This window comes from Chiroxiphia lanceolata, chromosome 2, assembly GCF_009829145.1.
Source record: "Chiroxiphia lanceolata isolate bChiLan1 chromosome 2, bChiLan1.pri, whole genome shotgun sequence".
Classification (NCBI taxonomy): Eukaryota; Metazoa; Chordata; class Aves; order Passeriformes; family Pipridae; genus Chiroxiphia; species Chiroxiphia lanceolata.
Window position 1 is genome coordinate 91,422,034 of NC_045638.1, and position 26,996 is coordinate 91,449,029.

The 26,996-nt window shown below is 43.1% G+C and overlaps 2 protein-coding genes across 4 annotated transcripts in view; one reads left to right on the forward strand and one right to left on the reverse strand.

Annotated features, from left to right (window-relative positions):
• The window catches only part of FAM131B (family with sequence similarity 131 member B), a 33,747-nt gene extending 15,021 nt beyond the window's left edge, over window positions 1–18,726 (reverse strand). For both annotated transcript variants that reach the window (XM_032680819.1, XM_032680818.1), the window contains exon 1: window positions 18,432–18,726. In XM_032680819.1, coding sequence (XP_032536710.1) covers window positions 18,432–18,459 — 28 coding nt within the window. In that variant the 5' untranslated portion in view covers window positions 18,460–18,726. The remainder of the gene's footprint in view (window positions 1–18,431) is intronic.
• Window positions 18,727–18,942: 216 nt separating this feature from the next.
• The window catches only part of ZYX (zyxin), a 28,934-nt gene continuing 20,880 nt past the window's right edge, over window positions 18,943–26,996 (forward strand). The window contains exons 1-2 of one of the 2 annotated variants that reach the window (XM_032680811.1): window positions 18,980–19,016; window positions 20,858–21,156. In XM_032680811.1, coding sequence (XP_032536702.1) covers window positions 21,144–21,156 — 13 coding nt within the window. In that variant the 5' untranslated portion in view covers window positions 18,980–19,016; window positions 20,858–21,143. Of the gene's footprint in view, window positions 19,017–20,857; window positions 21,157–26,996 lie in introns of both variants that reach the window. The other variant, XM_032680815.1, reaches the window with a different exon arrangement.

The following is a 26,996-nucleotide window of genomic DNA, read 5'->3' on the forward strand; positions in this document are numbered from 1 at the left end:
CTTAGAATTATTTGCTGCCATGTCAGAGAGGAACAATTGTACTGTCTTTAAACTTGAGCCTTGTTAGAACCTGGCAAGAAATATAGCTCCCCAAATGATCATTTATTCCTGGGATCAATTCAGCAATGTCTAGTCTATTTGGAATGCCACTGAATGTGAACGGTTCTATTTCCATCAGCTTTTAGCTTTTTATTTACTCTTTATAGCAAATTTCTCCTCCACAAACATATGCAAACTCCCTTGCTCATTCTAGCAGCTCTGCCACATTTACATAGTTCTCATCACTGCACTTCCCAGGTAGAAATCTTCTGACAGGCAAGAGATGCTGTGCTCTACCCCACATAGGTCTGCACTTATGGGTGGGAAGCCTGAGGCATTCGTCAGCTAAAATTCAAAATGCAAAAAAATAATTTGGTCCCCTAGAAAGGCTAAACATGGCGATATGTAAAATATCAGAAAGCAAATGTTATTTGTATACTGTGGTGTCCACCACTCCTTCACATCTCAATTTTCTGCTGTACAAAAATTTCTCCTTTCTGAAAAAACTAAGGGATATTTTTCCCTTCATGTCCAAAGTGTGTTTCTGTTCACCAGGATTATTCAAACCAAGTGTTTTAATAGCATCCCCCATATGCTTCTAACTAGGCTGAGTAAAGTTGCAGTTAAAAGAAACTTAACTTAAAAGAAAAAGGATTCCTGTACTGTATTCTACAAAGGTGAGCATAGAGGTCAGACACGGACAGACTTCAGGAAAAGGCAGGACACAGGTATGATGAGTATGACAAAGACCACCTCTCAAGGTTGTGATCCACTTAACTGATTTTCTTGACAAGCACATGCATACATTTGGACTCACTGAGCTTTGGTGACTGCACTGCCACTGATCAGAGTGCCAATCTTGAGACTTGGGCATTTTTGTATTCAAGCGAGAGGAGCAAGGTCTTAACAGACCACTCATGAGTTGCTTATTTCCAGCATGCCTGGAGATCTCTTAGATCAGGGGTCCAAACAAATCTTGCAAGGCTGGAAACATCTCTGGCAAGGGGAAGTGCCAGGCAGAGCTGTGAAAGCCCAACTGACAGTCCCAGGCACATCAGCTGTAAGGTTTGGTTGTGGCTTAGAATGGAATTTGGTCTAAGGAGTAAAGGGGAGAAGAAAGGAGCACTGTCAGGAAATGCAAATCTAGGGAGGACAGGTATGGGAAGGAGCAGAGGGGTTGACTGTGGTCAGGTTGAGCTGAGGGATCAACAGAAGTCAGCGGGAGGATGAAACCGCAGTGAAGAGCAGAGCAGGAGCCTGTCCTTGCATGCTGGGATCCAGCTGCCTTTTTCTGTCTGTGCTCCTTCCCTTCACCTGCAACTCTTCACACTAGAATGGGAGAGCTGTGGCATTCCTGCCACAGACCTGACCAAGGCAGGGATGCTGGGGAGGCAGGAGAGATGCCACCTCTCCAGAGCAGAAGGCAGCTGTACAGAAGCCTTTAGTGCAGGTAGCAATGTCACGCCTGTTTTATCTGTTTACCTGAGGTAGTTTCCCTGTACTCGCAGCTGTTTCCGAGCATAACACTGTGGCACTTCTGTAAGTCTACACAGACATCCTGGGACACATCACAGTCTGCAGCACAGCTGTAGGAATGCACTGCAAAGACACCCCCACCCCTGCCAAAGAAACAGAACAACCTCAGGGAGCCTGGTGCTCAGCACATGTGTCTTGACAGCCCCAGAATTTGGCAAATGACACGCAACCTTTGCTCTCAATTCTGCAAGCTCACTAATGGTTTCCTTGAAGTGTTAAGACTCTGGAAAATATTCCAAGAACCACACAATGCTTTGGGTTGGAAAGGGACCTTAGAGATCATCCAGTTCCAACCTCACTACCGTGGACAGAGACACCTTTCCCTAGACCAGGTTGCTCAGAGCTGCATTCAACATAGCCTTGAACACTTCCAGGGATGGGGCATCCACAGCTTCTCTGGGCAACCTGTTCCAGTGCCTTATCACCCTCACAGTAAAGATTTTCTTCTTAGTATCTAATCTAAAGCAACCCTCTTTCAGTTTAAAGTTATTCCCACTTGTGCTATCCTTCCATGACCTTGTAAAACGTCCCTCTCCAGTTTTCGGGCCCCCTTTAGGCACTAGAAGGTGCTATAAGGTCTTCTCAGAGCCTTCTCTTCTGTATACTAACATTATTCTGGCAGATGGTGGCATCAAATGGTTGAAGAACAATAACATCAAACAATTATTTGTCTCAAAGTCCACACCTGTTCCACAATAGTAGAACTAAAGGCCTACAGAATTTTATTTATGACTGGTTTTCTCCAGTTGAAATAGCTCATCCACCTAGTTCAGGGAAAAGAATGAGTAATACGTGATTTTGCATGCTCCATAAAGACTGAATAATTATTGAAAATAAATTCTTGATCTAAATAGTTTCATAGGTACTAAGAAAGACATATATTGAGAGAAAATAACTCTTTAACATCTGTTAAATGCTTTTAAATGCAGTAATATCTGCTGAAGAGTTACAACATCACATACTGGCTGAAAAGAAAATCCCTGTGTTCTAACTGGTGTTGGGCCTGGACCAATGTTACTTTCTCTTATTGAAAGTCGCATAAAGGTTACTGGGTTTTTTTCTCTTATGCTAGAAATAGCAAGAGCAACATTAACCCACAGACACGAAAGATCAAGTTCTGCTCTGACAGATGGAAGGAAAAAACATGGAAAATCAGGGAAAAAAAAGTACGGACAGTGAAGTAGAAAAAGAGAAACTGAAAGCAGTACACTGTATATTAGCATTGTTTCTATCCAACCTCTTGTCAACTTCTTTCTGCCATCAATTTATATGGGTTTTTTTCTTTTGTAATGGTACGTTTCTTCTCCAATATAATTTATTTTCTCTTATCCATCTTCCATTCCAGCTTCTGCTAATAATCATGACTAGTCCTTTTGTAATTCTATGATCAATCACCTCTTACAGAATAGTATTTGCTCTTCTCCATATAGAATTGATAAGCATTTTAAAATGAGTGGGTCATAAACCTAATTTTAAAGTGGGATTTTTACAAACACATCCTATCAAATTTCTCATTTAAATACTCTGAAATGAGATGATGAAAGTTGAAAGATAACTGGGTTTCTGATTTCCTTGTCATTGTTTCTGTACGGTGTGTACAGAAAGGATATAGAGGGAATTCATTTTCATTAAACTCTTAAGAGATGTCTTCATTTTATTTAAAAATTTAATATGTGTTTTGAGGGTTTTTAACATCACAAATTCTGCTCTGGAAGACTCAGTAGATGACTGAAGAACAAGTAGGAAGCTGATTACATGAAGCAATGAGAGAAAACCAAAGCAGCTGAAATACACAAATTTATTAAGACATTATGGCAGATCATTGTTGCTTTGTATTTTTTAACATAAATTAGATAAAAACAACCTCTGAAAAACACTCATCAGAAAAAGGTGTCTCCATTACAACTAAAGTAACATTCCAACTCAAGTCATTTAAGCCTTTGGGAGAAAACATCATCCCTCTTTCTCTTACATTACTGTTAAGGTAAAAATCGAGATTTATTTTTAAATCTAGCCTTTCTAAATAATAGAGATGAAAAACACTCAAAGGAGAAAAAAATGGAAGAAAGAAAATACCCTTTTCCCTACTTTTTGTTTTGTGGGTTTTCTGAGCATCACAGACTCTCAGAAACTAGAACATGTATGTACCAAGTGTTCCCCAAGCAAAGTGACCATTTTGATGAATGCACTGGAAAAATCCAAGAAACCATCTGGATGACTGTATCCTACCTTGTTGATATAGTATAACTACTTTTTTTCCCCTATTTCATTAGTTCATTTTGCCACATACTTTAATTTACCATGGAGACACAGAATTTCTTAGTTAGACATATTTTCAGTTTCTTTGCATTTCTGTGATCACAAGAAATTCACTTCGGTTTGAATTACTCATCACTTAATCTAAACAAGTCCATTCTCCTTGGGTTTCCTCTTGACATTTTCTCAATTGCTATCACCACTGTGCATTCGCTGATACTATATTTGGTACCTGTGCCTGTATTTTGTTCATTTAACAAGGTATACGTTTGAATCAGGCTTCTGCATCTATGACTTTAATCTGCATCTATAGCCTGTAATAATCTGCTGTGTTGTAACTTTTGTGCTGGATATTAATCACCTCCAACTTGTCTTCTCTATTTTGTTCCACACTTAAGTAGATCAGTACAGTTTTAGAGACTTAAATTCTGTTTTTCCCTTTTGGACATCACACTAGTGAAGATGAAAACCGTATACCAAATATGTATTTGTGTCATTTGCTTTCTGATGTGTCATGCCAATTAATGTAAGAAGAAACATATTCATTAAACAATGACTTTCCAGCACTGCTATTATCCCCTGTTAGCACACTTTCTTCTATTTCTCAAATTTTACTTTCCAGCAGAGAGTAGAAACCTTATCATTTGATATCAGTAGCCAACGTTAATGTTGGTAAAGATGAATATTTAGAGTACATGATTCATTATTCTTTTTCATTCCCTTCTTTTCCCTGAACAACTAAGAAAACAACAAATGTAATTGCAGTAATTATGATCAGTCTGTAAATTGTTCTTTCCCTGGTACCAATTTTCATGATACTTGTGGGAGTGTCTGTCAAACACAACATCACCATGTCTTGTCAAATGTGGTTGAAATTAAAGCAGCTGAAGCTACTGGGAAGGACCGACAGATGGATGGATAGCATAACCATAGAAACCTTTTCCTTCCCTGCATGCTTTATAAAAGCCAACCAAAGCTAGCCAAAAGGTCAACATCAAGGAAAGGAATAAACCTCTGTGAGGCAAACAGTCCCTGAGGTGAACCTCCAGTGGAACTATTCAAATTCTCTCAGGTAAAGCAGAGAAATCAATTCACCTGAGTTATTCACAACTCCATAAGTATTCCAGCTTGTACTGCATAAGGAAACATAAAAAATAGTTAGCTGCTGTTGGCACCTACCAACAGGGTCACTTGTCGAAGAGGACCAGAAAAAAACCCTGTTTTCTCGGATGAGACAGGACTGATCATCAGCTCAGCTGGTGTTCACCAAGGCAGAGAAATTTCTCAGTCTCCACAAAACAGATGTCTCGGAAATTTTTGATAAAAAATGAAAACACCTACAGCTCTGAGATGTCTGTAAGAAGAGGAATCAGATAAGCAGTTCTCAGGATCTTTGCTTTGGATTTGGATAATTTCAATAGTTTTCCAGACCATTCTGCCTCTTTCTGCAGGTAGGTCCCCTTTTTAGAACTCTTTAGGAAGTAGAATTAATGAACAAAATCCAACACCAACATTTTTCTTCTTGACTGGAAACATTTTCAAACCAATACTAAAGGCTACTGCATATTACATCCTTGAAACTACGAGGAGATGAACAGAGAGCATAATGCTAGACACAGGCAGTTCTGTCCTGAGAAGCAGTCATGTCATTTAAGCTAAGGAGGTACTGCAAAATGAAACACATCCAATTAACACAAATTTAAAAAAAAAAATCTCAAAGCCCTGTCTCATTTGCAGAGCAAGTATCAGCCAGCATGAACAGTGGCGATAGGTTTATCCTCATTCTTCACTGCCTCTCTGAAGTGCAGAGAATGTGTCCCCAGGGGCCTCATTCAGCACAGTAAGTATGAAAACGTCAATATGAACCAAGGTAGCAGCCCTTTTTTGCTGGCCTACAGCCAACATTACAGAAGTAATACGCAGCAGGCAATTTCATATGTTGCTCTCCATATGTGTTTAAATTTTAATCTCTCTGTAGCCCGCATGTCACATGGGTACTGTCCTGAAGCATAAAAATACCATTCAATGCGACATCTATGTGCCATAGCTTCATCCCTAACAGTGTGGAAGAACCATATCCAATATTCCTCAGGAGTCAACCAGTAGGTGACTACATCCTTCTCCACCACAGCCATCGCACACTCTGTTGCAGTTGTCATCAAGCACCTGGTTCTGGAACAGCAGCAATGGTCAGAGCCAGCCAGGAGGCACTGAGACTGCTGACTGCCTCTCACCACTCTCCCCAAAACCCAAAGTGTGAGAGTTCACAGAGGCAGTGATACCCTAGGCCATGACAGTGACCTCCAAGCCATAGTAGGTTTTCTTCCTGGCAATACAAACCACTCCATGGGAGGCAATGAGTAAAGCCCTCAGCAAGGGCTTCTTCATCCTCCTCAAGCCCTTCCAGGTGCTGGGTGTAGAGGTGACACTAACTTCTGCCTCACCCCTTTTCCCAATGTGGTTATTCTCATTAAACCTCCCTTATTTATCCTAAAGAACCTGGTATTTCCTACCATCTCTCTTCTGAAGGGCTGTAAAGGACAACTCCCTCTGCCAGTGAGTCCTCACCCAGACAGTGAGGCAGGACACAGCCTAGAGAGCTGCAGAGTCCTTTACATTCAACATCAGGAATCTCTTTGTGCATCCACAGCTCCTCAAGGGACACTTCTGAATTGCCTGCTTTCTGACCCAGGAAAGGGTCATTAACCCTCCAAACAGTGAAGCAGTGGTCACAAGCAGATAGCCCACATATCTGGGGGGACCCCATGCAGGAGGAGAGGGTTGTTTACAGGGAAAAACTGTTACTTCTCATGCCTCCTTCCTCTGTGCATTCATTGTTATCTGAAGACTCAAATCCTCTCCACCGACAGCACTGCATGGGGTTGTTGTGACCCAAGTGCAGAATCCGGTACTTCACCTTATTGAACTGGTCTCAGCCCATCAATCCAGCCCGTCCAGATTCCTCTGTAGAGACTTCCTGCCCTCCAAGACATCAACACTCCCACCCAATTTAGAATTGTATGTGAACTTACTAAGGGTGCACTCAATCCCCTTATCCAGATCATTGATAAAGATATTAAACAGGACTGGACCCAAAACTGAGCCCTGGAAGACAGCACCTGTGACCACTTGCCAGTTGGATGTTAACTCAATTCACCACCACTCTCTGGGCTTGGCCATCCAGACAGATTTTTTACCCAGTGAACAGTGCACCTGTCCAGGCCATGAGCAGCCAGTTTCTCCAGGAGAATCCCATACAAACAAGGAATGATTTGGATTGGAAGGGACCTTAAAGATCATCCAGATCCAAGCCTCCTGCCATGGGCACGGACATCTTCCACTAGACCAAGCTGCTCAGAGCCCCATCTGGCCCCACAGACCTGTGTGTGTCTAAGTGGTGTAGCAGGTCTCTGACCATTTCCCCTTGGATTATGGGGGCTTTATTCTGCTCCCCATCCCTGTCTTCCAGCTCTGGGTGCTGAATACTCTAAGGACAACTGGACTGACTATTAAAGACTGAGGCTAAGAAAGCATTAAGTATCTTAGCCTTTTCTTTATCCTTTGTCACTATGCTTCCCCTCACATCCAATAAAGGATTGAATTTTTCCTCAGCCCTCCTTTTATTGCTAATATAGAAACATTTTCATTGTCTTTTATGGCAATGGCCAGATTAAGTTCTAGATGGCCTTTGGACACTCTAATTTTCTCCCTGCACAAACTCACAACATCCTTGTAGTCTTCCTGACTGGCCCACCCCTTCTTCCACTCTCCCTTTTTTCCTGAGTTCCAGCCTAAGCTCTCTGTTCAGCCAGTCCAGTCTTCTTCCCTGCCATCTCATCTTTCAGCACATGGGGACACCCTGCTCCTGTGCCTTTAGGATTTCCTTCTTGAAGAATGTCCAGCCTTCCTGGACTCCTTCGCCCTTCAGGACCTGCCTCCCAAGGAACTCTGTCAAACAGACTCCTAAACAAGCCAAAGTCTGACCTCCAGAAGTCCAAGGTGGCAGTTCTGTTGAACCTCCCTCCTTACTTCTGAGAATCAAAAACTCTATCCTTTTGTGATCACTATGCCCAAGATGGCCTCCAGTCATGACAGCACCCACAAGTCCTTCTCTCTTCACAAAAAAGAAGTCCAGCAGGTGCCTTCCCTAGTTCCCTTACTCACTATCTGCATCAGGAAATTATCTTCCACACACTCCAGGAAACTCCCAGTCTGTTTCCTCTCTGCTACACTGTATTTCCAACAGATATCTGGTGAGAAAAACTGTTCCCAATCCTAAAAAACCATCAGCAGGGCTTCAGGTGTCCTACCAGACAGAGCACCACAGTTCCCCAAGCAACTGGGAAAAATAATAAAGACCTGCTAACCCTGAGACTGCAGCAGCTGAGCACATCAGGCAGAGTTGCAGGCATAGAGTGCCCAGTCCTGCCTCCAACCGCCCAGGCCTGTACCTGCTGGGGTGAGGCCACAATTTACCACCACAAACACCATCACACCCACCCCTAATCCTACCCCACAATTTTCCCTGCTGGCCCCGAGGGCATAGGCACCTACACGGACCAACCTTCAGAGGGTATTTACTGTTCATGAGGTCCCTCTGATCCCCAAGGGCTACCCCACTCCCTCTGCTGTTTGTCCTCACATCAAAGGGACAGTCACTGCTCTCTGTCAGGTGAGTGCAGCAATTGTTCAACCTCCTCCCCCTTAAACACAACCACAATATGTAGCTGTAGGTCCACTTGTTTTCAGGAGAGAATGAGGAATCCTAGCTGCCAGTTTCTACTTCAAGCTAATTTCATGGACCATTGGGAACATCATTGGGAAAATCCTTCATCAAGCAGAAGGCACAGGTTTCTTCACAGGACCCCCCTAGGTCATGTTTCTTCTGCAGTCAGAGGAAGGCTGGCACATCAAGCATGCCAGTCTTCTGATTCCTCCAGAAATTATTATTAAGATTCTGGCTGCACTTCTCACATCTTTACTGTACAGGTCCTATCCCAAGACCCACTAAATTCTGAGCCCTCTTTATCAACTTTCCCGTTTCTCATCAGGCTGGCTATCTTCAGCCCCAGGAGGAGGAAAAGCCAAGATCTCAGTAACTAACAGTGCTATTTCTATTCCCTTCTTCTGAACAGGGCATCACTAGGCAGTGTTTACCAGTTCCTGAATATCATGGAAATACAGGAGTGCTCTGCTCACTGTTCCTCTCTGGTTCCCTATTTTCAAGGTTTTAGCCTGTTAACCTTGTACTCTTTTCTTATTTCTTCTTCCCATTCCCCACTCCAGTGACTGTCTTTTTTTCTCTTTGGTTTCTTTTCTTCACTTTTTTCTTCTTTGGGGGAGTAGTGGGAAAGGAGGCATTTAGTATCTGTTTGGGATGGATATCAGCTTGCCCCTAAAGTGAGAGTAAATGTATAAGAAAGAGTATATGAATAAAGGAAATAGCAGTGATATTTTCCCAAAATACTTGTCCTAGCCTGTCGCAATTTACACCTCAGATAGTTCCTCAGACAGAGACATTGCCTCTGTATTTAGTCATCTTTAAAGGAGTTTTCTTCTATTCATCTGTTCCCTTTTTAAACCAAAAAAGCCTCTTAGTACCCATAGCATCCTATGCCAAGTAGTTCCACAATTTAATTCTGTGTTGCATGAGGAAGCGCTGACTTTTATTTGTTTGAAACTTGTCACTTGCTAGTTTCATTTGATGTCTAGATTCTCTTTAGAAATGGATAATGAAGTATTCTTCCCTCATCATTTTCTCCATACTGCTCCTATCACAGAGAAAATTCATGATTTTATAGATGTCTGTCATAACTTTCCTTAATCATCTCTTTCTCATACTTGAGAAATTCCTGTCTATTTAAACGGTTTCTTACATATTCGCCACATGATGCCTTTGATTGTCTTCGCTGCCCTTTTCTGAATCTTTTCCACTTTGATTATGGCCTGTCTGAAATGGGAATGGACAATTAGGGACAACATATTATATTCAAAATAAGGGTACAGAATGGATTTATGCATAGTATAATGCTGTTTCTCATTTTATTCTCTTATTCTTTCCTTAATTGCTAACATTTGACTGGCATTTTTAGTGATACTAAGCATTAAGTTACACATTATAATCCCAAGATCTCCTTCTTGCATGGTAATAGTAAACTCAGAACCTCCATCATTGCAAATGTAGCACTAGAATTGCTTTACCTGTGTGCATCATCTTACATTTATCCACCTCAAATTTCACCCATAATTTATGTTATTCGATATTGTGAAATCAAATGACCTAGTAATTCGATATTATCAAATCCTTTTTCAAATCTCTGCATGCAGTTTTTTGCTTGCTTCCCCAAATGACTACTGTTATTATCATACTTTGTTACCTCATTAGATACCCCTCTTTTTTGTATCATTTATGGATATGCACAAATCTGAAAAAAATATCCCTCTTTCATGCTAATCCTTTTTTCCTACCTTTACCCAGTTCCTTAATAATTTCAGGAACTTCTTTCTGATTCAACAGCAGATTCATGTCTTTAACAGCCTGGGGTGAGTGACCTTAACAAATGTTCTTTGCAAACCCAAGTAGACTATAGTTACTGGATCTCCGTCAATATGCTTGTTGAACTCCTTCTAAGACTTATAAATTGTGATGTTCCTTAACAATAGTAGTGTTAACTACTCAGAATACTCTTTCTCAGAATATCTTATTTGTCCATGCATGGACTAATTCTGTTCTTCAGAGTAAAGTATATTAGCTTGTTTACTAGCCTATAGTTTTCCAAGTCTCAAAATCATTTTAAAAACTGGCACCACATTATCTACCTTCCTATCTTCTTGTACCAAAGTAATTGGAAAGCATTACAAATAATAATTAGTAGTTCAGCTCTTTCACACTCAAACCTGTCAAGAAGTCTTGCGTGAATACCATCTGATGACTTTTTTGTCTACCTGTTCTGCAGCCTCACTGAGTCTTTGATTTGAAGCTGATCTGATGCATCTCCAACACAGAAAAATTCCACAGGATAAAATTCCACCACTTCTTCCATGATGAACAGATATAAAACTGTTGGGGTTTTGAGGTTGGGGGGGGGGTGATGTTCTGCCATGGTCTGAATGTCCCCAAGACACTTGAAGCCTCTTTAGTAGTAACATCATGCACTAAGTCATCCTAATCATTGCACAAGGCAAGTTACTCTTTCACAGTCTCTTGAATAGCTCCTGAAGTAAATGCTTAATCTGCCAGCCTACACATAGGGTTAACTGAAGTCTCTGTTACTACTGAGTTTCCTGCCTTCACAGGCTCTTTGATCTTCCTCTGGCTGTCACAGCTTTCTGTGACCATCCTGGCCAGTGAGCATAAATGATTAGTAGTATAAACCCTAAAACTCTTTTTCCCACGTGGAATGTCAATCTACATGGTCACCATTTGGGTCACCAAACTATTTTCTCCAATGTACTTTAGAAATTTTGCACTGAAACTCTTCTGCAAGCCATGTCTGATCAGCATCTGCAGATACAACCACATTCATTCCAGGATATAGGAATTACATTTCCTGTAAAAGTCTAGTATACTCCTGGACTTGAGAACTTGTAGCTTAAACTCAGAGAGAAACATCCTGATCATCTAATCTCACCTCCTTGAAATAAAGAGAGGCTAATGGTATTCCCTTTGTTAATTATATTTTCTGCTGCTGTGCTTGAACTAGAGCATTTTTTTTAATCTTGATTTGTATATGTTCACATGACAGAGGGCTCACTACAACTCTTGGTAAATTATTCCAATAGTTCAGTATATTTACCACTTGATTTTTGCCTTATTTCCAATCTGAATGTATCACATCCTTCCATCACATCTTAACAGTTTTCTACTGGGTTGAAAAGTCAGATGACTTTGAGGTAGTTTTTTTTTCTTCAGTCATATATTTAAAGACTGTCATCAAGTCACTTCTGTAAGTTTTTATTCAGGGTTCCATGTTTATTTTCTGGCCATTTGCAGTATTTCTCAAAGTGATAATAATAGAATGAGATGAAGTAGATGAAAAATAATTTTTTCACAAGTGCCAAATGCAGAGAAAAGATGTCCTCTCCTCCTGTTCAATATTCAGCTCTCAACAGATCAAAGAACCATATCAGCTTCTTTGGTTGCAGCATCACAATAGTAGCTGTTGATTTACTGATTAGAAGTTCTGATACCTATAAGCTTTTTTAGTGTGACTGCTTTCTAACATGGAGTTCTGGTCCTGTAAATACTATTCACGCTATTCATTAAATATATGAACTCATATTTGGCTAGATTGAAATACACACTGTCTGTCAGGCCTCAGTACTCAAAATGAATCAAACTTTCCATATCAGCGATTTATTCTTTTAATTTGTACTTTCATTTTTAGCAGTTTTTCCAGTCTTTCTAGATTCTACCAAGTTTATCAGCATTTTAGATCTCCCTTAGGATTTTGAGCAATATGTTAAAATCACACAGTACTGTCAATTGCATTGAGAGATGTGGGCTCACATAAGAACACAAGTTTTTCAACAGTGATTCTTTCTTTGTTACTATTTTGCTATCTGTTGAATTTTGATGCCCTTAAAATGTACTGTATTCATATGTTATTAGCCAGAGAATCATGTGGTGCTAAGCTGACTGCTAACTGATTAGTGTTTTTATCTTTTACCAATCTCATGTTTTAGCTCCATTACCATGATTGTAGGTAAAGGTACTTTTATCACAGAAGTACTTGGCTGCAGGGAGTCTCATAAAAGTCAAGAAATTAAGTTAGTTTGACAGGATCTGTTTTCTATAAACCCATTCTCACTGACATTGTCCTTCTAATATTTTATTGGGAATTTTATCAGACTGACAAAATTAAGTACCTAGGTCATCTCAGAGAACTTTTGAAGTTGTAGTAACACTCCAGCTTTTCGCTTCAAGTTCTCCCTCACTGTTTCAAAACTTCGAAAAACAAAGCTTTGACTTTTGATCCAAGCGCTTAAAAACTCATGAGTGCAAATTATCTTGAATTGGCTGTTGTAAGTACCAGTCTAAAATCAGGGTTGTTTACTGTTGGAGAGCTTAACCTTATTAAACAAGCTGAAAACTATTTTTTTCTACTTCCCCTCAAGAAAACAGACCTACAATATTTATTGATTAGTTTCATTGTTTCTGCTTCAATACACATCAGTCTATAGAGGTCAGACTCCCAGCTCTATCACGTCAAGGAAAAACTATTCGTTACTTCAATTTTTTCATCAGCTCCTTCATAAGTTTTCTCATAATTCTTTTATATTACTGTCCATAAGAGTTCACAAAGTCAGTGTGTTGTTCCTGAGTTGTGTTCCTCAAAATCTGTTGTGTTCCTCAACATCTGTTGTGTTCCTCAACATCTGTTGTGTTGTACACACATACACACAAAAAAAGTCTTAGGCCAATCAGCAACATGCCAAAGACTGCTTTCTAATACTAATGACTATTGCTAACATACACATACCTTGCACACCTTTTTTAGTACGGTTTCCTTATAAAGCCAGGCTTAGGCAATCATACTATTTGCTAGACGTCTCCCCACAACAACTTTGAAACAACTCACCTACGTTTCAGAAACCCTGACGAGAGAAAGAGATCTCTCAGAGATGATCAGTTTGTACGCTCTTCATGACAACTGGCTGCTAGGTCTGGGAGACGGTCTCTATTCAGATCCTTACAGGCAGAAACAAATTTTTATCCCTGAGCTCTTTACTTGAGTTTTTAAAGTGATCAGATTGAGAACTGCTCGAAAGTGAAAAAGCCAGACTCGGAAGAAATATGAGTAATGAAGTGAGAACAACCTCAAACCAGTCTAATCTGGAAGGAAAGGTATCCCTTTGTCCCTCTGCTCTGCTTGTCTCTCCCCTGGGTAAGAGAGGAAAAGTATATCCAGATGCCCATTTCCATGTATTCCCACACTGCCTGTAAAGCGGCAGCATCTACATGGAGCTCTGTGCTCCTTCCCCTTCTACCTGTGTGCACGCAAATAAATTAATATATCCCTACTTTCATGACTCAGTTTCCTTCTGCACTAACATTTCCTCTCTGAGGCTTCTCTCTCTATTTCTTTTCACTGACTCCCTTATATGTTGAAGGTGGAGGAGGGAGGAACTGGACACTGGGCCTCTTGATATGTATGATGTATGTATGCAGACTGGATGCCTCAGTTTTTCACACTCCAAGTGTGCAGACTACACTTGCCATTCCAGATCTCACTTCACACACCTACAGATCTGTGGGGGGCATGAGTAAGGAGAAAAATGCAGGGGATGTTCACTGCTTGCTCCAGCTGCTTTACCCCCTCTCCTGTCAGTCTCCTATCCTGCTCCCACTCTGCTGAATCTAAAGTAGCTGGATTAGAAGTGGGTGGTCTTTGGCTCCACTTCTCCTGCTGTGGATGCTATGAGCCACTCATTTACACTTAGTATAGAACATCCAGTGCAAAAGCAATGTAGAAAGTACGTACTGCTGCCTCTGCAGTACGCTGACCATTCCTTGTAGAGGGCAGTCCAGCAAGCCAGGTAGCTGGCTTTGGCCAATCAGATTTGACCCAGAGATTGAAAAATGAAAAGCACTGCTTTTACCAGTCTGTATCGTCAAGAACTGATAACTCGGTGCATGAGCCTAGCTATGGCTTGGGTTTTTTCTTACAAAACTGACAGAGCAAAAACACACAGGGAGGACTTCAGCTGACAACTGGGATTATCATGGTGAGGGATTTTAGTACTCTCAGTAGTTAAAGGAAAGTGGTGACTGGGGGAATGTATAGGAGCGTACTAACAAAATGCAGAAGACCTGGGGTCCTCTGGCAGAACAAGACTAAAGCAATGGGTCCAACCTGACTCAGAAAGGCAACCATGCCAGGCTTTAGATCCTAAGCATAAGATCACAGGATTATTGGGTTGGAAGGTACCTCCTGAGGTGCAAACTCCTGTTCAAAGCAGAGTCAGCTATGAGGTTAGACCAGGTTATCTATGGCTTTAGCCAGTCTAGTCTTGAAAACCTCAAAGAATGGACACTGCACAACCTCTCTGGGAAACCCCTTACAATGCTTGACACTTCTCACTCAAAAAGTTTTTCCTGATACCCAGTGTGAGCATGTCTAGTTTCTCTTCCCCCACACTTCAAAAGTACTATTGGTTTTTAATTTCTTGGAATATTTTCCCACCGTTTTACATTACTTCACAAAACATGTTTGCTGCAGGTTTCTGTGCAAAGACATGAGAGAAATCAGAGACAACACTGAAAAAAAAAACCAGAGAGCAATCTTGAGCTTAATAGGCTTGAGCTTTCTATTAATCTAAATCCATTCAGGGAATTAAAAGAAATCTTGCCACACTAGTCAGAATAGCCAATGTTAGGAGATGTCTAAGCTGTGGTCGAAGGTACACTTGCAATGCATTCATATATCTATGCTGGTCTGAAATCCTAAACTTGGCTAATTCAGTTACTGACACCAATCAAGCTGACCTTTGGCATTTAGTTGGTACTCAAATATCTACAAGTTCCTAGCTGGATTTTGCAACCTTAACTATGTAGCAATCTCAGTGAAAACCTCCTGTACGTTGCCTGAAATTGAGTCCCAGCTATGATGAGAGTTGCTAGATAGCTCTTTAAGAACTATGATGGGGTACCACCAATACAAAGACCTGACTTGTAGCTATTACCAGAGGCAGAAGCCAAGCTGCAATGCTCATTGTGTAACTGCTATCATGCCATGTTACACAAGGCACATGTATAACATTGAGATGTGACTGGATATCAGTTTAGACTTTTAAGATCACTTTTTAGCTTTTTCCATACCCCAGGAAATCATAATCTGATCATTACCATTGTGTGTGTCCTCAATAAAACTACAAGACGTTATATGACTCTGTTATGACCCTTTCAATTACTTTTCCCCAGGGAGAAATAATCAGAAAACTCATATTTGGGAAAGAAAATGCAAAATTGCACATCACCAAACATGTGCAAACTATGACATCTAACTAGATCATAGTAAAACATCCCTGCGGGAGATGAAGAAATCATGTGGTTTGCTTAAAATTGGAATGGAAAAAGGCCTGGAGCAAGCTCAGGGCACAATCCTGCACAGGCCCTTGTGCAGTGAATAAACTAAATGTGACTGATTATGAGCTTTCTATCACTAATTAAAACCACCCAAGTTCTGAGTTCAAAATCTGTCACATGCAAATTCCAAGGTAAAGCTAACACAAGAGTACCACTTTTCTTCTACCTTTAGGACGTCTTTCTTTGCAGAAACTAATTCTGCAAAAATCTAGATACACTATACAGTGAGAATACAAAGCTCTACTCATGCTAGGGTATTAGAGCCAACCATATTCTAGAGCTCAGACCTAGTACTTTTCCCAAAACAGGTCTGAAGAATCCCTATAACTTCAGGAAGGCTGGAGTGAAAAATCTAGGCAGCCAAATAAGATTTGTTCGGAACAAAACCCCTTAGATGGAGGAGTCCAAATAAAACTCAAGGGTCCCATCTTCACTCAATCCAGCCTTTAAGACTGAGAACAGATGAAGCCCCTACTAAAGCAAAACAGCATAGAAGTTTTACACAAAACAGGCATTAGGCACTATCACTACATTCCTATCTGACTCCCATGGAGATTAGAATTACAGTTGTGCAATCCCCCTTAGCACACATCTTCATAACACCAGGTCAAGAACAATTCCTCAGTTAACTGTACAAATAGGTCCCTAATGTCCACTGTGCTATTACCATCTAGAATGAATATATATTGCATCAACCAAAAGTCGCTATCATATAGGGAGTCCAATATCTACACCATTAAGGTCTGTATTTAAGGACTGCAATTGGCAGACAAAGTCTGCAATTATCATTATCCCATCATCATTTTAATGCATAGACACTATTTTATACTTTCATCTAGGCCCACATATCTCTATAGCATTTATAAATATATATATAACTATATATATTCTCATATGAGAATGATACTTGCAATAGCTAAATTAGACAAAGGGGTTTTTTTGTAACACAGATTTCAAGTCACAGACCATAAAAACACTGGCATGCATAGGAACAAATGTCTGTGTGGTTAGGTATGACAGCTTAACTACACTCTGGAGTGGAGAGTGGGTGCTACTAGATGCATGCTTTTTCTTTATTTCAAGAGTGTCGTGGTGTGGGAAGAGAGAACAAGAATTAACGTTGCTACTTCAGACACACATCAATAAAAGGCACGTGGACAATTTGCCAGCTAACAGGATAATAATGTCCTCGGCAGTGTGGACGTGTGAGGGATATGGGCAACACAGGAGGTGGAGGCAATATATGTTTTGATATGCTATAGAGAGAGAGATCCAGGAGAGCTTGAAGAATCTTAAGGGAAATAATGCAGTGATCATTATCATGTGGACATTATAGAAGATGTTCGAGATTTCTTTAGGTCATGAGGACATTTGAGACCACTAAGAGACATAGGCTAGATGTGGGAATTAATTCCCAAAGTAGAAATGGGATTCTGTAGTTTAAGTTTGCTGCTGCAGGAGTAGATTCCCTGGAAGTGCTCACAAAGGGCTTTCCCATTGAGACAAGTGTCACAGTACCAGGCTTTGAGACAGCCCCTTGGATTTATTCTGGGGATGTGCTGCAACTCTGTTGTGCTCAGAGGTCTCCTTTTCTCACAAATGTCCCCATGCCCATGTGCTTTGTGGACAGGCTTGGTAGAGAGACGTGTACTAGCAAATGAACTCCGGTCTGCTCTCAAGAAATTCTTTTGGTGTCTTGAATGATACATCTCCGTATAACTGATGACTGTACCTGTGGTTTGCACAGAAAGAAATTTTCCTGCAGGGAAGAAAGTGTGCCCAGGATGCTGTTTTTACCTGTAGAGACCTGTGCTTAGGGATCAAGGGATCTCTTGGTATCTGCATGTGTGTAGGAGGGGAGAGCTGGGTTACACAGCCTAAAGGCTTGGGATCCTCTGCTGTAAAATGTGCGTGGCCCACTAGAAGGATGCGATCCCTCCCCCTGTGTCCCCTCGCAACGGCTCTGCGAGAGGGAAGGGATTCACATTTGTTTGCTGTTCTCCATTGAAGTCTACGTAGGGGGAAGGGGGAGAGAAGAAGACGTGCAGATCATGCAATGTTATGTATCCTCGGATAACAATAAATCGCTACCGAGCAAAGGAGGCAGCCGCCGTCCGCCTGATCCCGCTCCGGGAGGCACGGCACGGCACGGCACGGCACGGCACACCCCGCTCCCACCCCCTCCTCCGGAGGCGCCGCACTGACCCACATGTTCCTCGACCTTCCGTCACGGGTGACACGGGCAGACGACCCCCCGGCCCCGGGCACGTCGCGCTGCCAGCGCCTAGGCCAGCGGCCGGGGCTCCGCGGAGCCCCGCTACGCCACGGGAGACCGGGCAAAGGAGGAGGTGGGGAAGGGTCGCACGCAGCTAATGGCGCTGGACGGGCAACCAGAAGGGGGGCTGCGAGGGGCGACCCGCCACCCGCCGTGCCGGGGGCTGTCGTACCGGTCCCCGGGCGGGGTCCGCGGCTGCCCGAGCATCCTCTAGCGCCGTCCCCGCCAACGCCTTACCCACGGTGCGGGATCCGATGCAGCCCATCACTCCGGCGGGGCTCCGGGGAGAGGCGGCAGCCTCACCAGCGAGTAGGCGGAGAAGGTGGGGAGCGGTGGAGGTCGGAAAGCAGCCGGTCCCTTCAGCGGGAGATGCCGGGGTGGCCCAGCGGGGACCGGCGCGGGGTCATGGTCAGGTACGGGCGCGGGGTGCCCCCGCCGGGGCGAGGCGGGCGGGCGGAGAGCCCGCGGGCCAGGCTGTCATCTGCCCCCGCCGCGCCTCCGCGCTTTGTTCCGCGCCCCGCGCGGCTCCCCGACCGCGGCCGCGTCGTCGCCGGTGCCACCGCCGAGCCCCCGCCGCCCGCCCGCCCCCCGCTCCCGGCTCAGCGCTCCCGGCTCCCCGACGGGGGGCGGGCTGAGATTGGGTAAACAGCTCCGGCCCGGCAGCGCCGCGCCGATTGGCTGCCGCCCTCTGCGGCCCGGGGAGGGGAGGCAGCGCCGGCCGGGCCGCCCCTCCTGCCCGCGGGGGGCTCGGGGCGCGCCGGCGGCGGGACCAGGCGAGAGACCCCCGGCGGGCGGGCGAGTGGGCAGGACGGGACAGGACAGGTGCGGACGGCGCGGGATGGGGATGGAACGCGGGGGTGGTAGTTTGCAGCGGCGCGGGGCCCCTCCCACTGGCCTGGGGAAAGGAGCGGGGAGGGGCGAGCACAGGTGAGCGGCGGGCGGTGCCGCAGGCCAGGAGCCAGGGGGGAGAGTAGAGCAGGCGGGGAACAGGCGGGTAGGGGGCTCGTCTCCGTCCCAGTGAGAAGCAGCAGCAGCGAGGGGCACGGGGGAATAGATGGAGGAATAGAGGGAGAGATGAAAGAAAGGATGGAGGTATGGATGGAGGCAGGCGGCGGCGGGCGCGGTTTTCCCGGTAACTACACTTGCGGACCCGACTCAGTTACCGGCAGCCCCCCAGCGGCCGCGCCGCGCCTTCCCCGGGGCGCGCCCGGCGCGCTCTCGCCCGGCTCAGCCGGCCCGGCGCGGTCCCGGTGCGGTCCCCGAGAGCGGCCCCGCCGCAGCCCTGCCTGCGGGGACTGCGGGAGCCGCCGAGGGGCGGGCAGCCCGCGGAGCGGCCCCAGCAGCGAGCTCGGGCAGGAGGACGGTGTTCCCCGCCCGTTCTGCCCCTGGCCGTGCTGCGGGGCTCGGGGCCGCAGGGCGCAGACGTGCGGCGCCGCCCGGCATCTCTCTGCCCGTGGCCCCGCAGGTCGGTGAAGGAAGCTCATCCCTGAGGATGATTGCTGAAGCCTTTTTCACGTCCTCCCCGCTAATATGGCAGTGAGGAGGGATCTCTGCAGATGGAGAAGGTGTGGTTAGGTCAACTCCCTTCACAGCCCAAATTCTTCCTCAGCTGATGGCACAAGCAACAGGCAGTGTCCTCCTTGCCCACTTCCCCTCCACCACAGTCTCCCCTCAGTCTGCTCATTCCACCTCCACTCTCTGAAATGCTCAGGATTTCTCCCTGGTCCTTTGTGCATTCTTCGCCCCCAAAAGGCTCTCTGATCTCGTCAGCATCCTTCCATTCATCTCTAGTTAATGGCAAATTGAATTTCATTGATCCCAAATGAGCTATTTTGATCTTATCCTTGGGCCTGGAAAATTCAGGTTTTGTCAGCATTGCTGAGAAGTCACTCAAGACAGCTGAACAGCCCTCATTAATAGCAGTACCAGGGAATATGTAAGTTCATTCATTCCCATGCACAACTTACAGTCAGCCTAAGGAAGGAAAAAAAAAATAAAGAAAAGGACTTCAGGCATATCATATTTTGCCTGACCCTCTGAAACAATAAGCAGGAAGTCTACTCATATGAACTAAAATTTATATAGGAAGGAAATTTATGCAGGCAGGGGAAAAAAAGCACTGTCTGAATATATGCAGCTGTTATATCTTTTCCCTTTATGGTATCGAAGATGTATGTATGATGATGTGTGTATGTATGATGGATGTATGTATGATGAACATGACACTGCTGAAGTGTAGGAAATCATAGTCTTCTCCTCTCTGGGTGCCCGAGGCCAGTCTGCTCTGGTGCTATGATGCTTATCACTGGGTACAACACATTAGATCTCTGCTGAGGATGAAGTTTTTCCTGAAGTAAAATTCTTTTCCTTTTTCACTCCTCCTTCCACCTCCGCCATGTATTTCCAAACCTATCAGTTTTCATCTAGTCTTTTTGAATGACTCACTAAAGATACTTTTCTCAACGTATCTGCACTCTTGAAACCCAGGTTATAAAAATACCAGGGAACTGTAGGTCTGGCAGGGCTTCATGTTAATCAGAGGTGTTTCACCATCTCTAAAAAGCAGATTTATATTGACTTGGAAGGCTAAATGCAAGGATAGGGGAAACAAAAGCAAATTGCAATGGGAAGAGTGGTATATTAAGACCCAAATCCTGTTTCAGATAAATGTTTTTCGCTGCCCAGCCAACTGTTGTATCTGCAGTCTCCTGTGGACAGATCGATCAGGACAGCTGTCCTTAGGAGTTTCACCAAACTCCACCAAACAGCATTTGCATCTCATCCTGGCCTGAGAAGATGTATTACCAACACAGCTGTGAGGAATCCCTTTTCCTCTGTTCAGAGAGAGTCTGGTTTCGTCTTAATCCCTTTCTCACCCACCCACCCCACCCAATCTAAATCTGTTCCTCAGTGAAGCTGCTTTTTGCACTGTGAGTGATCTCTGCTGAAATGAAGATTTCAGGTAAGTCACATTGATTCTTCTTAATTCCCCCTGCATGATGCTTTAGCTTGTCTATCACTTTATCTCAAGCTTAAAGTCACACCCCAGGTCCTAGCAAGTGCACATTTGGCTTTCCTTTCATTAAGCTACAATATCATTTACATCTGCTCTGACTTCTGCCTCAGGGTATGGTTCTGCAGGCAGGTGGGCAAGTCCTAGCACTTACCCTGCCTGCAAAACTTCTTTCCAGTTCTTGATGGATTTGTCTTCTGATGCTTTAGTGAGCTGATAGTTTACATAGGGATCTGGCAAGCACCCATGCTGCTGCAAAGTAAGTGTCAGACATGCACAGTAGAAAAAAGGAACTGGAGAGAAGGAGGATTATACCCAAGTGTCCATTCATTCACTCCACAGAACTATTGGCCTGTCTTGTGGCTGCCTCACATGTCCTGATGCCACAAGCTCCCTCCTTTTTTTAATTTGGAATCAATATCACTTAGCTGCTGGAAGCAATACCTATCTTGGCACCTACAGCCATGCTTTGTCTGCCATTTTTAATATAGTCAATTTAATGAAAGGATAGACTCTTCACAATCCTTTGGTTCTTAGTCACACCTTTATTTATTATGGACCATGTTTACATGAATCTCCATATTTAAAGCAAATTTCATTCTCATTAGAATTTGAGAAGACTTTGCTAGACTATCATCCCTCAGCTTTCACCCAGTTGCTTGGCTCTTCTGTACAGTAGGTTCTATGCAATAGGGAGCTCACCATCAGTGAATAGTCTCTAGGTTTTAACAAGCCAATAACTAACTTTCTAAAATCAGTTAAAATATGTTTATCATACAGTAGCATAAGAAAAGTATCTATTTTACATTCTGAATCAGTACATGGTTTCATGAGAATTATCACCTAGGAGGGAAGTGACAGGACTGCATCTCTGAACAAGGGACTGAAACAGAAGGTAAGTCTAACTGTCCCCCACAGTTTCTGTCCTTGCTTTTCCTGAGCAACAGTATTCCCACTGGTGCTGCAAGGAACTGGAGGTAATGACGGAAAATAAATGGTTTTGTTTTCTTTGAGATACACTTTGACAGGCACTAAGTATTTTCTCTAAGCATTGTGGGTACTTTCCTAAACAATGAGGCTATAATTTCATGTAGGAAATTGTGTACAAAATACCTTTGATAAGTGCTGATTTAAATGCCGGTCTGAAAGATCTTTGAAAATAAACATTTTCATACAGGGTTGGGGAGAGAGATATTTAAGTGTCTAGAGAGACACTTGATCCTTAACATAGCTGGGTATCTCAAAGGAAGGAGCAGTAGAAAACAGTCACTTGCAACCTCCTAAATTGTTTGTATGATGGATGAAATTATGTGCCTCTCTGTTTATTGTAGAGCTGTAGACCTCCCTTTCCACAGCCCCTGTTGTGAGAGGCGTGCTGGGCAAAAGAGAAGGAAGGTTTGACCTCTTGTGGGGCTGTGGGTCACTGCCATTAGGAACTTCTGTTTGCGGAGCAGAGCTTCAGTGCTGCCCAAACTAGGTCAAGGATGCTGGTGGAGGAAGTGCAACAAAAAGCTCCCTTGACCTTTTTCTTCCTCCATTCCTGCACCTTTGTCCTGAATGCAAGAGAGAAATTGAGATGCCATAATCAACTCAATAAGCATGTGCTCCTAGGCAAGGGCCACCTATTTCTGGAGTTGTATGCCAAGGTGAGTTGGGAACAGACAAGAACCCATTCCTCCAATGGTCTCTTCCCACCCCCCAGCATTCAGACCGAGTGGTCACTGTAAGTCTGAGCAGGAATGAGTGGGGAGGAAAACGTAATTCCAGCAAAGCTAAAGATAGTGACCTTGTGCCTGGTAGAGGGGCTGGTAACAACAGAGAGTAAAGCAGTTTTAGATTAAGTGTAGTTTTTAACAACTTCTTCTAAACCCACTCTGAGGCCTCTGTCATAAACCTGGAGACTGGCTTATGCTGTAAATTGTTAACTTCTTGTTTGTGTTTTAAGAGACAGCTGTTCAGCAGTGTTTATCTTTTCTATAAGCCATTGATGAATACATTAAACCTATTTTACCAAGTGTTCCCTATATCTCTATATAAAAAAAAAGATCTTATAAATTATAAATACCAGAACAGCATCTTCCTAAGAAACACTGCTTATAAAATACAGAGCTATTGTCACTGTCATACCTGCTGAGTAAATTTATTCTTTTCATCAATTAATTATCAGGGATGCAGATTATATCACAGTAGGTAATGTGCCCCTGTCATCTCCCTTAGCTACCACTTAAACGAGTTAAAATGAAAAAAATACCAATATAAATCTTGCCAACTAATGCTCCACTTCCAAGTAAATATCACCAACCACGAAATATGTCTTCCTTCTGTCTACTCCTGTCCCCAGAGGTGTCATTGGGACCATGTCTATCTTCCCATGAAAAGGCTCTGAAAAATGAATGTTCACTGCCTTCTGCTTCTCTGATGCTTTTTAAAATCCTTATGTAATATCGTGTGACCAACTACTATCCCAGAAAGACATGGAGAAACTTCCTACATGCTTCTTGCAAGATGTGTCTTCAGCTGTGGAAAATATACAGAGGCCTATGAAGTTCATGAGTAGGAGATGTTTACAAAAATAGTATCTATATCAGATCTATAGAGGCAGAAGTCATCCTCCGGGGACTGTAGCTCCGATATGCTTCTCTTCTGGCCTCCTTCCACTGGCAGTTTGGATTCCCCAGCAAAAGCTACTTCTGGCAGAGATCTCAGTAATTGCTTCATAGAAGTAATGGATAGATGCCATAAGAGTTAATTCTACATCAAACTGTATTAGCTACTGATAGGATTTTCATGTGGACCAAAAAGGAAATGAGATAGCAAAATGACTCATATAGTTGTTCTTGTTCAGAGCTCCTTTGGTGCAGGAGACAAACAGAAAGGCTTTTTATGAGGTTTAAAGAATGAAAAAAGCAGTGTCAATGTAGTTCAGATCCTGAAAGCGGTGCAACTTATCTGACATAAGTGAAAGGCTGGGTCCTTTCAAGCTGGGAAAATATTTGAGGCTATGTGAGTCAACTGAAGATTAGAAGGGACAACAGATGGAGAGAGGTAGGATATGTTTGCATTGCATATTGTGATATAAGCTCATGCTTACCTACACTCACATCTGAGCAAACGCGATCTTTTTCTGCCTGCACCCACAGCTCATAAAAAACTTCTAGGAGAGCATATTATTAGTTCAGTGCTGAGACAGAACTAATCAATCCAAAAAATCAATACCTCAATAGTGTATTTATCAAAAAATCCTCCTGGGTATTTTGTCCCATATTGCTGAAGAGAGGTAATAGTGAGTGCCAAAACATTATTTTCCTCTCTCCCTGCATGGTGAGTTCTTGAATTGGCCTGTGCTGCCGAAGCAGAAACACGTGCTTTGTATATCCTGGCACGATCTATTGGAAACTGAACATTGACGGAGCGTCCCAAATTAAGGACAGTCTTACTCAGAGGAATTCAATACTTTGATGTTAGCCAGATACCTTAAAAACACACTCATTTCAATGCAAGTTGAGATTCTTAAAAAATGTATTTCTGAAACAAATTTTAAGAATTTCAGCAGTGGAGAGGTATGTCATCCCCAAACATAAAACGCAGGCAAACAGTGGGCTAGCTGTAATGTAACAATAGACAGGACTCACATGTGTACTTTGCTGCAAGATCCCTGTTATTTGACCTCACTTAATTTGGTGGTATTTTATTAAAATGTAATCAACTTTCTGTATAACACATGGGTTTGACATATTGGTACACAAATAAATGTTCAATACTCAGTGTTGGCCATTCTTTTCTCATCTTGATACTTGCCTTTCTTAGGAATTTGTAGCTTCAGAGTTTTTCAGAACATTGCTGTTTTGTAGGTTTTTAGCAAGTGTAATATTCACTAAGAATCTTCATCCATGTTTTGATTTTTATCCAGAGTCATGCAGAAGTGTCATGCTCTGTTTTGTATATATTAAGATCTCATTTTCATACAGTTCCCATTTCATGAGTTTACAGAAAACATAGAAGAGGAATTTACCATCTGGGACTGTGGTGGTGCAGCTTGCTCTGTTAGCATTTCACTGATGCCTTTGTAGCACACTGACCTACTGCATGTGATCATGCATCATCTTCCATTTGAGCATGGAGAACCATTGCTCTCTGGAACTGCAGCTCAGCATCAAAGAATTAGCAAGTCTGCTTCATCTGTCACAAACTTCACCCACTCAGCAACACCATTCTGGCAAGTGCCTTTCATAAATCTATTCTGCATCCTCATATGTCCTTACCTTGTGTCTAAACCAGCTAAATGCCTGCTACACACAGAATGAGACTGAAGGTATTCCGGGCCGTGCTCTCAAATACCAGTTTTTTTCCACCATGGCCTGGGGCTTTTCCAGCAGCAAGTGAAGTGGGAAGATAAGTGATTTCAGATAAGGCACTCCTTCCCACTCCCTCCCTGCCAGGAAGGGCTCAGCAGATGCTAACAAATGAGGAGGAAAAAAGAAAGGAAATTCCAGGAGTGTAAAAAAAAGGGAATTTGTTGAAACTCTGGCAGTCACATTGAGAATGTCAAGGTTCCTCACCATCAGGTAGGTAGTGCCAAGAGGGAAGGTCAGAGGAGGTGGCTTTGGAGTGTCAAAAAGGCTACTTGATTTGCATTAGAGAAACAGACACCACCCATGACATAAATGGGAGGTGTATATTAGAATGCAGACATCTTTGATGCGGTCTGAGTCTTATTTTGCCTTTTTTAAAACATTTACTTAATTCTCTACTGAATGTCTCATTTCCCAACAGTGAAATATACAGCAGCTACTTCTGCTAAATGTCAGTTGAATCTATGCTAGTGGTGTTGCTCAAACTGCATTTTTAAAAATAATCTGCAAGCAGTTAATGTGCTTTTTAAATTCTCAGTGTTATGTAAAAAGGCACAATATTTTTAGCCTTACAAAATATCAGTTGTCATCTCCTCACTTTCTCCCTTTGATATATTGGAGATGGGGGACTAGAAGCTCAGAGAAACTGTGGATACTCACAGTTTTAAAAATACATTGTTGTTTGTTTTTTTTTTCCTGCAATGTGCTTCTGGAGTTTTACAGCTTTTAATAAAAAGATACAAAAATACCCTAAACCTTAAAAGCAAGTCTGAACAAAGAAAGTACTTCTTATTGTAAAAGCTAGAGATTCTGTCCTCACTGCCAAATTCTTAAGTCTGGAATAGTGACAGTATAATGTATCCTGGAGCAAAATATCAACTTAAACTGTTCGCTCATGCGCTGACAGAATGGCCCTCACATTTTAAAAAGTCTCCAGAAATTGCTCTCTAACATAGAGAACACAGCTGTTGTGAGTAGGCTTTGGCAAATCAACATTGACTCAAACTATTTTTGGAATCAAGTCAGGCCTGCTGCTGTTTCTGGAAGATGTGAATACATCTACCTGCTCTGCTCTGCTGCAGTCCATAAGGAATATGGCGGGTTCCAGAATGTTTCCCTCAGTGCTTATTTGGAGGTGACCTTTCCATTCCCATCTGTTTACAAGTCTTCTGAGGTCTAATGTCTTTCCCTGCTGACAACCACATTAATAAGAACATTTGGACCTTGCTTCTTTCTGTGTTCTCTACTGAAATTTGAGGAACAGGATCTCAGAAGAGTCTGTCTTGCTGCCTTTTCTTCTTACTGTCTTGCAACACTTGACATCCTGATAGTACCTTCTGAGTAGGAGGCATCCCCTATCAGAATCAGCCCAGCAAAAAGAGCATCCTGACCTCAAACCTGTTGGGATCATAGCTGATCCTTGAAAGAAATCCACCA